The 16,375-nt window shown below is 42.0% G+C and overlaps 1 protein-coding gene across 2 annotated transcripts in view; it reads right to left on the bottom strand.

The window, feature by feature from the left end:
• ca9 (carbonic anhydrase IX) overlaps positions 1-16,375 on the bottom strand; it is a 132,568-nt gene that overhangs the window by 22,998 nt on the left and 93,195 nt on the right. For both annotated transcript variants that reach the window (XM_041195565.1, XM_041195574.1), the window contains exons 8-9: positions 14,782-14,911; positions 7,641-7,685 (exon numbers count right to left, since the gene is read on the bottom strand). In XM_041195565.1, coding sequence (XP_041051499.1) covers positions 7,641-7,685; positions 14,782-14,911 — 175 coding nt within the window. The remainder of the gene's footprint in view (positions 1-7,640; positions 7,686-14,781; positions 14,912-16,375) is intronic.

Below are 16,375 nucleotides of genomic sequence, written 5' to 3'. Positions count from 1 at the left end.
AATGTAACACTCATTTCAAATTATTTGCGCGCACAGCGTATCGATAGTGGAGTATCTATGGTTTACTCTCTGAACCCAAGCTGGGTGAGTTCCTGCATAGTCATCGCTGTACTTCAATAAGAGTTGACAAATGCAGCAGAGATAGGGGAAGGGGGAGGATATTATGGACAAAACTGGAGGTTAAAAACATTACAAATCCTTTTGGTCTGTAGATTATGATATACCAATTTACGTTGAGGGAGGTGAATGGTTACAGGTAAACGTCTGAGAAATGTTTAACTATAGTTAAGAAGTATTTCAGGACAGCAGTTTGTCAGGCTCATATTATTCGATTGAATACACTACTAGGTCATTGAAATCGTATCATATCTCATGAACTGACATCTGGTGCCCAATCAGAAACAACAGCATGTCTGACTCTCAAAGTTCCAGTTGGAAAGGGTTGTAAAACTGCACCCAGCATGATAACTGCTAACACAATAAAACTATTTTCATAAATTACATTCAATCAGAAAAGCTGACAACAAGACTGCAAAACCCACCAAATGTAACATCTTGACCTCATTACATCATCGATACCGATAGAAGTATCAATATATTCAGCTTACCAAAACACTGTTTGCACATTGCTCTAACAGTGATGTAAACAACCTAAATTAGCCCAAGACTGCATTTAAAACAGTTGCGATCTCAGAAGACCTACTTATATTATGGATAATGTTTCCTTGCTGGATGTATTTGGGACATTACTTGGAGTTGCACTAAATCATGTTGACAAAGTGATTCCAGCTTCAATCCTTAATCTGCACTGAGCGCTGAGTTTGCTGATCTGTTTGGGATGCAGAACTTGCCCTCAGTGCGTTAGTGAGGGAGAATATTAGCCAAGAATGATATAGTATTGAATTCCATCATTGGCACGGTCAGCTTATCTCAAGAAAATATAGCTGCCTTATAAAAGAGAGATGATTTGGATAAAGTTACTGAACACATTTCAGAAGAGCTTAAGTCCTGGAAAAGTGTGGGCCTTACATCAGGATTGCACCTTCCTGGGCCTTCTTGTGCTGGTCCTGCTAAAGTCTGTGTAATAGCCATAAGATTTAAAGAAAAAAGTACCTAAATTCCTAATCTTTATGAGTCTGCATTGCTCTCCCATTCCTCCACCCAACTCACCATGCACCTCTTGCGCCTCTTTGAGTCCAGTAAGCCTCATCGGTACTAGCCTCCAGTGCTACTCCAGGTCTCTTAAAGACTGAGGAAGCAGGAAGGCTGAGTGTAGAGGATCCTGTCATCAGCTCCATCCCCTTGTCAGTGCCCCCTAAGAAGTCAGCTTTTCCCAACTAAGGACAGGAACTGGTGTATCCGCGACCCGATACTTATTCAAGCTGCCCTGCCAAACCTTTAATAGTCTATAGCTAAAGCCCAGTGGAACAGCCAAGGGGAAATTGGTCCCATATACTGATGATTGCATAATCTTCGGCACTATATGAGACTCCTCAGATACTGAAGCAGTCCGTGCGCATAAGCAGCAAGCCCTGGATAACAGCTAGGCTTGGGTTGATAAGTGGCACATAACATTTGGGCCACGCAAGTGCCAAGCAATGACTATTTCCAAAAAGAGAGAATCCAGCCAAGTCCCCTTGACATTCAATGGCATCACCATCATTATCAACATCCTGGGGGTTACCGTTGACCAGAAACTGAACTGGGCTAGCCATATAAATACAGTGGCTACAAGAGCAGGTCAGAGGCTATGAGTAACTCACCTCCTGACTCTCCAAAGCCTGTCCACCATCTACAAGGCACAAGTAAGGTGATGGAATACTCTCCACTTGCCTGGATGAGTGCTGCTTCAACCACACTCAAGAAGCTTGACACCATCCAGGACAAAGCAACCTGCTTGGTTGGCACCCCGTCCACTACCTTCAACAATCACTCCCTCCATCACTGATGCATAATGGCAGCAGCATGTAAGGCATGATTTCAAAATTTGCAGATGATACGAAGATTGGAAATACTGTCAACTATGATGAGAATAGTATTGAACTTCAAAATGACATAGACATGTTGGTGGATTGGGCAGACAAGTGGCAGATGAAGTTCAATGCAGAGAAGTGTGAGGTGATCCATTTTGGCAGGAAGAATATGGAGAGACAGTATAAAATAAAGAAAGATACTCTAAAGGAGGTAGAGGAACAGGGGAACATCAGTGTATATGTACATAGGTCATTGAAGATGGCAGGGCATGTTGAAAGAGCGGATAATAAAGCATATAGTATTTTAGGCTTATTAATAGGGGCGTTGACCAAAAAAGTTAGGAGGTCATGTTGAACTTGTATAAGGCACTAGTTAGGCCTCATCTGGACTACTGCATCCAGTTCTGGGTGCCATACATGAGGAAGGATGTGAAAGCATTGGCGAGGGTACAGAGGAGATTCACAAGAACGATTCCAGGGATAAAGAACTGTAGCTATGAAGATAGATTGGAGACATTGGGATGGTTGGGACTGTTTTCCTTGGAGAAAAGAAGTCGGAGAGGAGTCTTGATAGAGGTATTCAAGATCCTGAAGGGTATGGACAGGGTAAATAGTGAGAAACTATTCCCACTCAAGAGAGCATCAAAAACTAGAGGGCACAGATTCAGAATAATTGGCAAAAAGGGTAAATGTGCTGTAAGGAAAATATTTTTCACCCAGCAGGTGGTTGGTGTCTGGAATGAATGAAAGGATGGTGGAGGCAGGTTCAGTTGAGGAATACAAAAGGGAATTGGAAAAGAGAGAATGTCCAAGGTTACAAGGATAAGGCAGGGGAGTGGAACTAGGTGGAATGCTCTTTCAGAGAGCCAGTGCAGATTTGATGGGCTGAATGGCCTCCTTCTGCACTGTAAAGATTCTATGGTTCTGTGATATCATCTACAAGATACATTGCAGGAACTTACCAAGGCTCCATAGGCAGCACCTTCCATCTAGAAGGACAAGGGCAGCAGATATGGGAACACCACCACCCGGAAGTTCCCCTCCAAGCCCTCACCATCCTGACTTGGAAATATATCACCCTTCCTTCACAGTCGCTGGGTCAAAATCCTGGAGCTCCCTTTCTAACAGCACTGTAGCTGTTCCTACATCACATACACTGCAGCAGTTCAAGAAGGCAGCTCACCACCACCTTCTCAAGGGCAACTAGGGATTGGCAATAGATGCTGACCTAGCCAGCAAAGCCCACAAAATGAATTAAAAAAAAGAATGGATTAGCTTTTCTAATCCAGTCTGAATCTCACAGATCACAAGCAGAACCTGCCCTTTTCATTGACCACTGACCCTGACACATCAATCATGTACATAATTGAAATGGTTTGCTGGCAGTATTCCAAGCTATACATGTTTGTCTTTCAGTAAGGGAGGAAAAGGCCTGTGGCTGAACTAGGTCACCTGAGGAGCCATGTGACTGTCAGGCCCCCAGGCTGCAGTAAAACATTCATTATAAATTGTTTTTACAAACATGCCTTGTTTGGAGCTCCTGCTAGTGCTCCTCTGCCATTTTAGCAATGCTAAATGCCATGAACATCACATCATTTAAATATTCCAAACTAAATAGGGGTGGAAACATTCTAGATTGACCACTTTATTAGGAGTGGCAGTCAATGCTGGAGACTCAGCAGATAGCTACTTGATCTGTCCCCAGCTCCATCTGTATGGAAGATCTTGGTCAATCAGTCACCCACAACACCACCCCTCCCCACCCCCCACCTCCCACAAACCATGCACCAACCTAGCTCCCTGTGGTTAATTAACTTTGACTTAATGTATAGGCATCAAGCCATCAAGGGGTATGGGGGGAGAGCGGAAGTATGATATTCAGATAGAGGATCAGCCATGGTCATATTGAATGGCGGAGCAGGCTCAAAAGGCCAAGTAACCTACTCCTGCTTCTTTGTTTCTATAGGCCTCAACCGAAGCCAGAGAAAAATGGCTACAGCAAACTTGATCAGCTTTAACATCATAAAACATTCATCCTCTTGTTTGATCTTGGGGCAAAGTCCAAGGTAAGTTTTACTGCCACAATTAACTTATATGACACCCCATTCATTTCAGCTATGGCACAGCAAACTATATAAATTGAAAAAAAGGACTGATCTTGCCTTGCTCTTTCCTCAATCCATTGGCCTTGAATCTGAGAATCTCTGGGTAAACACTTGACTCCTAAGACATAGAAATACTTCAGCAAACATAGGACGGCCATCTCCGTGCTGAATGTGTTTTTTGAAAGAGTTAATTACAACTCTATTAGACCTATTATGGTAAGTTTTAAAATTAGATGGCCAAATATTAAAATCTGTTTTCAGTTTGGCTGGTAGAGTTAGATCAGCATAGGTTCAAACTTCCTGTTTCTGTGGTTCAGGTGGTCCGTATAAGATACAATTCAAATAAGAGTAGGGAGTTCTCCTAGCATCCTGGTTAATATTTCTCCCTTAGTCAACTCCATAAAAAGATTAACTGGTTACTCAGCCAATTGCTGTGCACAAATGACTGTCTTATTTCCCTACTCAACAATAATCAACATTTCAAAAGAATGTCGTTTTACTTGTAAGATAGTTATTGAAATAATTCTAAGGCACGTGAAAAGGGAGATTTAAAAATATAAATTGCTTCACAGGGTCATAGAATTATAGCAGCATATGAGGCCATTCAGCCATTTGTGCTCATGCTAGCTCTCTGTAAAGGCAAATCAGCTAGTCAGACTTTGCAGCCCTTTCCCCATAGTCCTGCAATTTTTTTTCTCTTCAGGTATTTATCCAATTCCCTTTTGAAAGCCACAATTGAATCTGCCTCTACCACACTCTCAGGCAATGCATTCCAGATCTGAACTTTCCACTGCATAAAAAAGTCTTTCCTCGTGGCATTGTTGGTTCTTCTGCCAATCATCCTATATCAGGGTTCTCTGGTTCTTGACCTTTCTCCAAAAAGGAGCAGTTTTCTCTATCAATTCTGTCCTGAACCCTGATGATTTTGAACACCTCTATTACATCGCCTCTTAACCGTGAGGAGAACACCCCATTTTCTCCAATCTATCCATGTAACTAGAATCCCTTATTCCTGGAATCATTCTCATTGATCTTTTCTTCACTCTTGCTAAAACCTTCACTTCCTTCCTAAAGTGTAGTGCCTAGAATTGGACACGATACTTCATTTGATACTAAATCAGTGTTTTATAAAGGTTCAACACAGCTTCTTTACTTTGTACTTCATACTTCTGTTTATAAAATCTAGGAACACCTATACCTTTTGAATTACTTTTTCAACATGCCCTGCCACTCTCAATGATTTGTGCACATATACTTCCAGGTCTCTCTGTTCCTGCACCTCTTATAGAATTGCACCCTTTATTTTATATTGTCACTCATCATTCTTCTCTGAAAATGAACCACTTCACACTTCATCTGTCACATGTCTGCCCATTCCACCAACCTGACTAGGTCCTCTTGAAGTTTGTCAATATCCTCCTCACAATGCTTCCAAGTGTTGTGTCATCTTCAAATTTTTAAATTGTGCCCTGCACACCCAAGTTTAGATCTTTAATATAGATCAAGAAAAGCAGTGATCCTAATACTGATCCTGGGGAACACCATCTTCCTCCAGCCTGAGAAACAAACATTCACCACTGCTCTCTGTTTCCTGTCACTTAGCCAACTTCCTGTCACTTAGCCAACTTCATGCGGCCCTTTTATTCCATGGGCTTTAACTGTAATGACAGGTCTATCATATGACACTTCATCAAATGCCTTTTGGAAGTGTATGTGCTCCACATCAAGCACGTTACCCTCTTCAATCCCCTCAGTTACCTCGTCAAAAAAATCAATCAAGTTGGTTAAACATGATTTGCTTTTAACAAGTCTGTGCTGGATTTCCTTAACTAATCCATACTTTTTCAATTGACTGTTTAGTTTTATCCTGAATTTTCGTTTCTAAAAGCTTTTCCACCACCAAGCTTAAAAGTGCCAGGCCTGTAGTTGCTGGATTTATCCTTCTACCTGTTTTTTTGACCAAAGGCATAACATTTCTTTTTAATTTGTCTGCATATCTGTAATACATAATATGCTCAGGGACACAACTACATGTAAAGAGTCGGGGTAGAGAAACTGGGACAGTTTTGCAACTTTGAGGCATTCTTGCCAGAATATATTTGTGTGGGACACGCTGGCCTCACTCTCTGCCCTCATTCCCTTCTCACCTTAAAGCACTTACGTCTATGTGAGCATGCTTAACTCACACTAGAGGTGAAAAATATATCAAGAAAGTAGCTGTTTATAACAATTCTAGCATCTTATGCAAATAACTACATTTAAAATATGAAAACAATGAGATGATCTTTTTATTCTTCAAATACAGCACATAGCCTGCAATCACACATACCTCACGAAGCCTCATAACTCATTGGGTAGGATTTTCGGTTCGTCGGGTGGGGGCGGCAGTCAGGCCCAGGAAGCAGCTCCCCTACCTGCGATTGGCCCCCATCCGCGCTTCCATGCTGGCTGGCCAATTAACGGCCAGCCAAGCATGAAAGGTGCACTGAGAAGCTCAGTGTTGCCAGGGTGGGGACAGGGGAGGGCGAGAGCTGATGTCAGCGCGGGCGCAGGGGAGAGCGCAATGAAAGCTCCCTGAAGGCAGAGAGCTGCCTCAGGGAGCTGATATATTTTTAAACCAATGAAGAAGGTTTTTAAAATTCTGGAAAAAATATCCACACAGTGGATTCACTCACCTTAACATGTGGATTTGAAAAATTCTGCCCAAACATTTTTATTCTTTAAAATTTAATTACGGAAGCCTCATCCCACCCGTGGATGAGGTTTCCTCAAAAATCCAAAGGCCACCTGGCCGATTCATCCGCCCACCAGCCATAGCGTTGGGCGGGCAGCAAAAAATACAGGTTAATTAATTGATTAATGGCCTTAACAGGCCTCTTAATTGTCAGCGGGTGCACTGCCAACTTCTTTGCGCATGCCTGTCAACCAAAATATTGCGCAATGATGTTGGGACCCTCGCCTGACGTCATCGTGTGATATTTCACACTTGGGCGTGTCGGCCCGAGCCCACACGCCGAGTGGAAAATCCTGCCCCTTAATTCTAAAATGCACTTCCTCTGTAATTCGTTTTTATCCTTTTCCTACCTAGAACTTTATTCTCACAGACCCCACTTCAAAACTGGAACCCTGGGCAGTTAAATAAATTCATACTGCCTGTTAAAATTCATTCACACACCAGTTTTCTTAATAAGTTTTTGGATGAACAAAAGGCATTGGGATTCTAATTGGCTTAAACTGTTTTTAAAAGCTTCTCAGCAAATCAAAAAGGGGATTTTTAAAGTTTGACCTCAGTTCATTTTGAAGGTAATAGAGATGTGGATCAGAGCAGAACAAAAATCAACCTGTCAGTAAGCAACTTAAAGACACTGTCACGATGAATTATTTCAGCAGTGATGATTGGCAGTGTAAAAGGAATGTTCACAATGATACAAAATTGCAACGCATTTTTCTTACAGGTTATATTCACATATAAAAAAATGTCCCAGAAAAATCCAAAAGAGGCACAGTTTAATTATAACTATTTCTGTGTCAGACTGACGCATAAATCTAGAAATTACCGTACCTGATTTGTCGTCTTCATCTAATTTAACAGAATTTTCTTTAGGAACTGTGGGCAAAAAGAGTTACTATATTTATTCAAAGAGCAAGATGGAGTTCTCAAATTTTGAACTTGACTAGTAAAATTTGATTAAATGTGCTGAATATTTAACCTGTAAAACATTCACAGAGTCATTAATCAGAAATTATATAGGCACAGGTTCCATTTGGTGTCCCGGTCACTGTTACTTTTTCTTTCAACTGGTCTCTTATGGGCTAGGATCAGCTAATTAAAATGACTGAAACGAACTCCTGACAGCTACAATGTTATAAAATTTGCATTTTGACTTTCCTGATTCTGTGTATTTGCTTTAAGACAAAATCCAACAAGGGTAAACTTTTCCATCATAATTGATGCGGATCTAAGAAAGCATAAAACACGAAAGATCATTTGCCTGTTCCCCTTCCACAGACCATGCAAAATGCACTCTTGTGTGGACAGGGGAAGGTTTTCCATTCCCTTTCCCCCAGTTTGTTGATGATCTGGGATAGGCAGTGGTGGCAGATAAACTGGGAGTACTGTTCTGCTTAGCACTGCCACGAATGGGATTTCCTGCCTGAAGTGATAGTGACCATGAATACACCGATCCAAAAATAGCTAAGAATATTAAAATTAGTCAGTAATAATAGGTTGACAATGTGAGTTGAATTTTCCGCACATAGGGCAGAATCTTATCAGTCATGCAGAGGCGGTTTTGGAGGCAGGAGAGCAGGGATTTTGAAATGTGCGTGTGGGTTCTTGCCAAAGGCAGGGTCAGATTGGCATCAAGTATTAAGGACCCACCTTGGGGCAGGTTGGTCACGTCATTGGAATGTTCCCTATGGTGGATGGGCTCCTTCCTGAGGTTGAAGCCCAACATGTGCCTGGAGGCAGCACGGGGACCAGCAAGGCCTCCTTTAAATCCACTCCCACCATCCCCAGAGCTGAAGGAGCCAATGGAACACAGCTGCTCCTGCAAGCTAGCCTGTGGACGGGCTCCTCCTCTATAATGACCTCTGGTCACTGTTTATTTAACCTTGTTTTGAAGGTTCCACTTTAATGATTAAATCTCTCACCAAGAGCGGAATCAATCCATGCCGTGCCCAGTGGAATGTAACTTTGTTTAAAGAAAAAGCATCCTGCTGACAATTCTGCCTGCTCCAACATCCCTTTGACAATTCTGCCTGCTCCAACATCCCTTTGACAATTCTGCCTGCTCCAACATCCCTTTGACAATTCTGCCTGCTCCAACATCCCTTTGACAATTCTGCCTGCTCCAACATCCCTTTGACAATCCTGCCAGCTCCAACATCCCTTTGACAATCCTGCCAGCTCCGCTCTGCTGCTGTGGGGACCTGGTGACTGTCATAGCAATTTTGTAACCCTATTTGATGCAGATTCCCTGGTGCAGGCAGTAATCCTGCTGGGAGCCCTTCTGAAACATATTAATAAGGCTGAAATCAAGAACTGCACTCAGGCCAGTGGCAGGGAAATTGGCTAGGTGCAGATCAGTCCACGGTGCTAACTTTACATTGGATAAAACCAAAGCAGAAAGTCCCAGTTGAGGTCCTAATATTTGGGCTTCATGTGATTGGTGAGACTTTTTTAAGTCATTGTGCACTCCAACCTGAGTGGGAAAACCAGCACAATTTTCCCATCAGGTGAAGGCCAGTCAGAATCAGCGGGGAAGAAGAAGAGGGCACAAAAGGTACAATGTGTGTTTTTGTTGTTGGGCCAGAAGGTGCAAGAGTGCCACAAGGGAGGTGTAGCTCTCTCCTGACCTGGATTCCTCCTTCCCTTCCTGACCCCCTTTCAGAACCCCTCCCATCACATCTACATCCATCCCAACAGGCCTCCAAGGGCTGCTCAATTTTCGAAAGACCGATAACCACTTCTGGCCCTCTTCCCGCAGGGAGTCAACTGGTGGCAGGTTCATGAGGCCTAGCTGTTAAACTTGTTGGTGTTTCATCACAATAACGGCCGGGCAACAAATTGACTTGCCATCTTCTATTGGAAAATCACTGTGAGTCAAAATGTATCCTGGAGTGTTTTTCCTCTCCACTTAAAAAAATCATTTTGGGAGTGAATATGTTACGCTGGTGGAGAATGGGAAATGGGCAATCACCAAGTATAGAATCATTGCATGTTTGGCACAGGAAAACATTTATTGTCAGATTTTATAATGCTGACTGAAAACTTGACAAAATCTTGTATTTACTTTTTTGGAGGATGATTTGATTTTGATTTACTGGGGAAAACCACTACAATGCCATTACAAAATTTGTTACAATTCTTTTATGTAATATTCCAAATCCCCATTGTAATACTTTCAATAAACATATTGCTTCAGGCACTATAAATATATTGCAAAATATGTCAAACTAATAGCGTAAAAATCGAGCAGCAAATTTCAAAAATGGTGACAATCACTGCCATACAATTTAATTGTAAATATTTTAAAGAGCACATTACATTTTATGTTCTAAAAAACATTTTGCTTAAATATATCTTTATATTTCAGTTTCATAATTCTTTTCATTAAATCAAACACATTGCAAAAAATCTGTTCTTTACTGGATAGGACCGATCTATCAGTTTAAAAAAGAATCACTTTTTAAAACAGAAAGCAGATTTTAAGAACCATTTCAGTGAGTGGTGCATTTTCAAGGTGAATAGCCCATAATAAGCCATAGCATAAAACTGTAACGGTGAGTCATTTTGTACCTGGTATAATAATATAGGCAGTAAATAAAGAGGGCATGGAAAAATATCACCTTGCGAGTGACAAATGCAACAGCCGGAAAAGACGTCTCAAGGTGATTCAGCTACTCATTTATCTTCCACTTGCTCAACACATCCTCCTGGGTCAAGGACCCCATCCTAAAAAGAGTTACGATCAAAGAGTTCCCTCTTGCCATTCTGCGATTTACAATGTTCCTTTTACAATTTACAATTTACATTCTGCATTGTGTAATTGCAACTGGGTACATTGTGTGTACATTGTGACACATTAGAGGCAGCACTGCTCCTGGCCCGATATGCTTCAACATTCAATATTACTGCTAGAAGCTAGGTAGGTTCATGTTAATGGGGATGAAATTTACTTTTGCTTATTAGTAAGGCCTGCTGCAGCAATACTCCACTCCCAATGGGACTCAATTCCCCAGCGGAGGTGAGGGAGCCTGCCTCCTGTGTGATCCCTAAGGCTAGAACACAGTGACAGAGGACATCTGTTCAGCCATAGGGTCTCACTGTCTTTTCCTTGAAGTGAGGCAGATAAGGACACTTTCTGGTTCATAGGTCTATTTACAGGAGTTGCCCTTAATATGAAAGTTGTGGAATATCAAAAACGCTCGGTCTAATTTTAATTTCCCCTGCTTGCGGGAAAGGAACATTAAAATGGTGATAGCATGCAAGTAGGCCTGGCGCCATATGACATTTTAGCAAGTGTGTTTGGCCAGCCAGCAAGACCCACTTCCTAAGCACAAGAATCTCGTTGTGTTTCTAATGTGTGGTGTCAGTCAGACCCTGATTCTAATTAAACTTTGCATTGTCAGGTCAACAACTGGTGCTAGCCTTGCCAGGGAAACTTGGCACCATGAAGGGCCAAGAAGGTAAGTCATAATTTTTTTTATGACTTCAGGCAGCAGCATGCACTGATATGATATAAAGCAAAGCAAACAGAGGTTTACTGTAAAAGAAAGGGATTTCGCAAGACGGGAAAAAAATCCCACTAAAACTTGGCAAGTGCTGTGTAAGTAAATAGTTATCAGTGATAGTAAATCCATGAAGTGCCACCTTCTGTTTTTAAAGTTAGGAGCCTAACCCAAGAATTGTGAAATGTTTATATGTTTTGTTTTTTTTCTGTAAGGACGGGATACAGAGCACGGCTTCCTCAGTCTGTTACTGCATTATATAAATCAAACAACACACCTAGTTATTCAAGGTGAAGGTCAGGTCCCTCATGAGCATTCTAACTATTATAGATTCTGAGTCACAGGTTTGTAAAAGTGTAGGAATCATGGGTCAATCTCTCATTCACACCCTAACATGTAATTAAATGATCGAAGAAAGGGATGTGAAAATGATATAATGACTTAATATGAAAAGAAAAATTGAATTAATCATGCATATTTAAATTTCCGTTTATTACTCTCTAAATTATCAATGACTATTATTTTTAGCTACTGACTGAACAAAGGTACGCATTAAGGGCCATAAGATGCGTCACATCTGATAACTGGAAGTATTACTAATTGATTATAACATGTTAAATGGTGATAAATGACCAGTAGCTATAAGTAACTCTCTGTTATAACTGTAGAAATACTCTTACTGACCCTCATGGACTAAAGGCATTTGTCCAGCATTGCTCTAAAGGTTTGATTTTAAATGCCTTTTAATGGCTTCCTTCTGGCTGTAACCATTCTATAATTCATTCTATGGACTACTGGCCCAAAGTAGAATAGGGGCTTATATCATACAGGCTAGAGGAGCAAAGTCCAGTCCCTGGTCTGTGCTGAACGAGCTTATCTCAGCTACAGCAAAAATTGAGATTCTATCCTCGGCTTCATCAACTCTGAAATAAGGGAGGAAAATTCCGCCAGGCTTTCCATGCAAAATTGGGAACCTCAACCTGAGGTATCCTGAGGTCTTGCCCAGCCAAATAAAATAATGCGTGTACAAGCCTTCAGCTGCCATACTGCATTTCTTCCTCCAGAAAGACTTATAGTCAGAGTAAGGTTAGGGCATTCAGAAGGTTCAACTTGAATCCAGTCAAAAGAATAAGATCAATCTTCTGAATGTTAAAAGGTCCAAAACAGGTTCCTTTCTTTTCAGTAATCATTAGACTGAAACATGCAGCTTATTATTTTGAACAGAAACAAAAAAGGCAGACATAAAAATAAAAGATACATTTTGTAATTAGCTGGACCAACAAAGACAAATACAACTACATGTTACGTAGGACACTAGTTCACCCATTCATAATGTACACACAAATTAGCCCTGTGAGTTTTATAAAGGTACAAATAATATTTTGTTTTTGACAGAGTGACTAAAATGATGACCATTAATTTTGCGGTTTACTGATAAAAGATCTAAAATCCTGAGGAAAAGATTGATAAAGATAATAACCATTTAACACATTTACAGTTTATAACTCATCCTCTCCCACAATACCCAAGTAAACAAATTCATTTTTATGTATTCTGTTATAAATATGAGATCTGTAGGATTGTTATGTTTTGGGAATGTGGACAGGATTATTCGGATGGCAGGCTTTTCCGCCCCGCCTTTTGAAGAGTTGATGGGGAAGCATCCTTGTCGATCAAAGCGGCCCCACGGCCATTGACGCTCTGAGGAGAATTAATTGGCTGGAGACAAGACTTCCTCCTTCACCTGGTTGGGAGCCCTGCCAGCTAATCTGATTGGCTGGCAGCTCTGTAGTCTCAGCAGCACCAGTAGCAGCAGTGGCTAGGAGTGGAACTACAGACTAAGTCCCAGAGTTCGGAATCAGTAAGTGCCAAGCTCTTACGATGGGAAGGGGAGGTGAGGCCCTTGGGCGGCGGGGATAGAGGGTCCCAATGGAGGGGCCAGGGGAGGTTGGGGCACCCACAGGTGGCAGAACCTGGAGATGGGCCGATGTTGAGGGAGGGGGCCCCCCCTCCTCTTCATGCTTGAATCCCTAACAGGGTGATCAGCAGGGAATCTCCCTGCTCCTGAACTCTTCCTAGCAGCATCAAAATTGAGGCCCTGTGGGAAGCAGCCCATAAGTGGCATATTAATGGCCATTTAATGGCTTTAACTGGGGCTACGGAGGGCGGGGATGCTGTACTCAGCCTTGTTAACCCCCCACATAAAATTGTGTACAGGTCAGGAATGGGTAGGTGGTGAGAAGGTCACCTGGGGAATTTTATGGGCCACCCACCAACAAACCAGCCAGCGGTGGACCGCAATATTCTGTTCTGTCTTAAATTTAGCATAAAATGAAGGGGGTCATGTGACCTGTTCTGAAGTCTGCCTGACAACAGTCCTGGGTGACTTGACTGTTGAAGATTAAAGGGAGGCCTGGGTTGTTTTGCTGGAAAGAATGTGAAATGTGACCCTTGGAGATAATAGCAGCAGCATCTGTGTTCACGATGGTTAGACTGCTAGTCTCCAAAGACCCAGCAAGGTGTTGAGAATGTCAGGTTGTAAATGTTTATACTTTAAACTGTCCATTTACTTCCAATATAGAAGAGAGTTGGGTCAAAAGAATAAGTAATCAGCATTTTTACCTGGATACAAAGTCCATGTGATTCACGTTGTCACGGAAATGAGCTGTGAGTGGGGAGAGTCATTAGGAAACCATTGAAGGATTGGGTTACAGGCTTTCCTAAACTATCACTAAATATCCCAGACAAGTCAGTCTGCCAGGATCCAGGGGGAGAGAGAAAGCTAGAGGCAAAAAGTCTCTATGGTTCACCATGCAAGAATATGGGAGAAATCCCATGCCCAGAATGAAAAGACCAAATTCATGAGGATTTAAATCAAGCCTGAAAGATTTGCCTAGCTTTAGCAAGAGCGAGGAACACCAGGGAAAACCCTCACTGTGAAAGACAGTTCTTCTGTTATAAGTTACCACACAGGGATAGGAAAAGAATGGAAGCAAAGCCATGGGAGCTAAAAGGCACTTTGAACTGGGCTCGGGAGGACTGAATGTCGACCTGAGGGACAATGTAAAGTGTAATTATGAGGTGGATTTTTTAGTTGTATTTGAATAAAAGCATAACAAATATTGCCCATTATTCCCTGTCTTTCTCAATCTGTGATGCATTGTAACATTTGTAACAGAAGTGCTCTTTATTTCCTCAAACTCTTGAAAGTTGTGCTAACATCAAAACGAGCACATTTAGAAAATCTCTCCTCAGTGAGTCAGAGATGAATGCATATTGGCAGCTGGGAGGGAATCATTTCTGATTCTTTATCACAATTGACTCATTTCCATATCTAATATTTTCAGATAATTCTTCCTCCCAGAATCCAGTGAGTGACTCTTACCTGATCTGGAAATGATCAGCGCTGAAAAGCAAACAGAAAGGGTGAAGAGTGAAAAGGTGTAATCATTAGTTAGTTCCTTATTTACCTATTCTCCGGGATGATGTCAATGATGAAAATGAAGCAAACACAGTTCTTCTGTTGAGTGGCTGAGCATGTCTAAAATTCGAATCCAACATGCCATGGCCAGTCTTTAAACTGGTCTCCAATTTGTCCAGCTGAAGAAAGGACAGGATAGACCTTAAGTAACCATTCTCAGATAAATTGACAGAAAATTTAGTTGGAATCTATGTATAGAACAAACAAATTATTATAATGATCACTATAATGGATTCTTCCTTAAAGCGTCATGCTAAACAATCCAACATAATTGGCTGAAAGAAGCCAGATTTGTAAAGCTGAGTATGTGACTATCAGATCATGGGGGGCAATCTTAACTTCCATAACAGCTAGGTTGGGGTCAGGTGAGAGGTAAAAATCTCAAACTCAACCTCAGCCTGAGTACAACCACTTCTGGGTTTAACACTAGGCGTAACAGAGGGTGGACAGATTCATATTTAACCTGCTTTATAGGCGTAATCCTGGCTGACATAGTTTTCCAGCCCTTGGGAAACTTGGCAGCTCATTGTAGGTGAAAAAGAGGAAAAGGTAAGTGCCTCTCCAGCAGTGCTTTTTTTTTTTGAAAAATATACTTTATTCATAAAATATCTGAAAGAACATTACAAAACATTTCTAAATCGCCATCACAAAAAGTGCAATCAGATTCAACTTTTACACATGGATCATGAGGTATTACAATCATTTCAATATGGTCATTACAGACAGTCAGGCAGTGCATTAGTTTTGGAGTTATCAATGTACATCATGTTGCACTCTGAGGTGCTTCAATACAATTATAATACAATCAGTATTCAATGCATACATTCATTGTGAGACATACAGCCCGAGGGGTCTATACCTTTCCCAGCCCCTCGGTGCACTATGGCAGAAAAGTCTTAGACAGCGATCTTTCCCCATTGCACCTTTGCGGCAGCTGCCCCAAGCTTTAGTGTGTCTCTCAGCACGTAGTCCTGGACCTTGGAATGTGCCAGTCTGCAACACTCTGTCGGGGACAATTCTTTGCACTGGAAGACCAACAAGTTTTGGGCAGACCAAAGGGCACCTTTTACCGAGTTGATGATCCTCCAGTTGCAGTTGATGTTTGTCTCAGTGTGAGTCCCTGGGAACAGCCAATAGAGCACAGAGTCCTGCGTCACAGCACTGCTCGGGATGAACTTCAACAGAATCCACTGCATTCTCTCCAGACCTCCTTTGCAAAGTCACATTCCACAAGGAGGTGAACAACAGTCTCATCCCTACCACAGCCACCTTGAGGGCAACGTGCAGAGGGGGTGAGACTCCTGACGTGTTGCAAGTATCTGACGGGGGTGGCCTTTCTCACCACCAGTCAAGCTACATCTTGGTGCTTGTTGGAAAGTTCTGGCGATAAGATATTCTGCCAAATGACTTTGACAGTCTGCTCGAGGAACCATTCGACAGGATCCACCTTTTCCCGCAGGGCCTCTAAGACATTACGTGCCGACCGCTGCCTGATGACTTGTGGTCAAAGGTGTTTCCCTGCATAAATTTTTCCACGAGGGACAGGTGGTACGGCATGGTCCAACTACTTGGAGCGTTCCACG

This window comes from Carcharodon carcharias, chromosome 1 (genome assembly GCF_017639515.1).
Source record: "Carcharodon carcharias isolate sCarCar2 chromosome 1, sCarCar2.pri, whole genome shotgun sequence".
Classification (NCBI taxonomy): Eukaryota; Metazoa; Chordata; class Chondrichthyes; order Lamniformes; family Lamnidae; genus Carcharodon; species Carcharodon carcharias.
The sequence above is the reverse complement of the archived record's forward strand: the minus strand, read 5'-3'. Positions and strand labels throughout refer to the sequence as shown.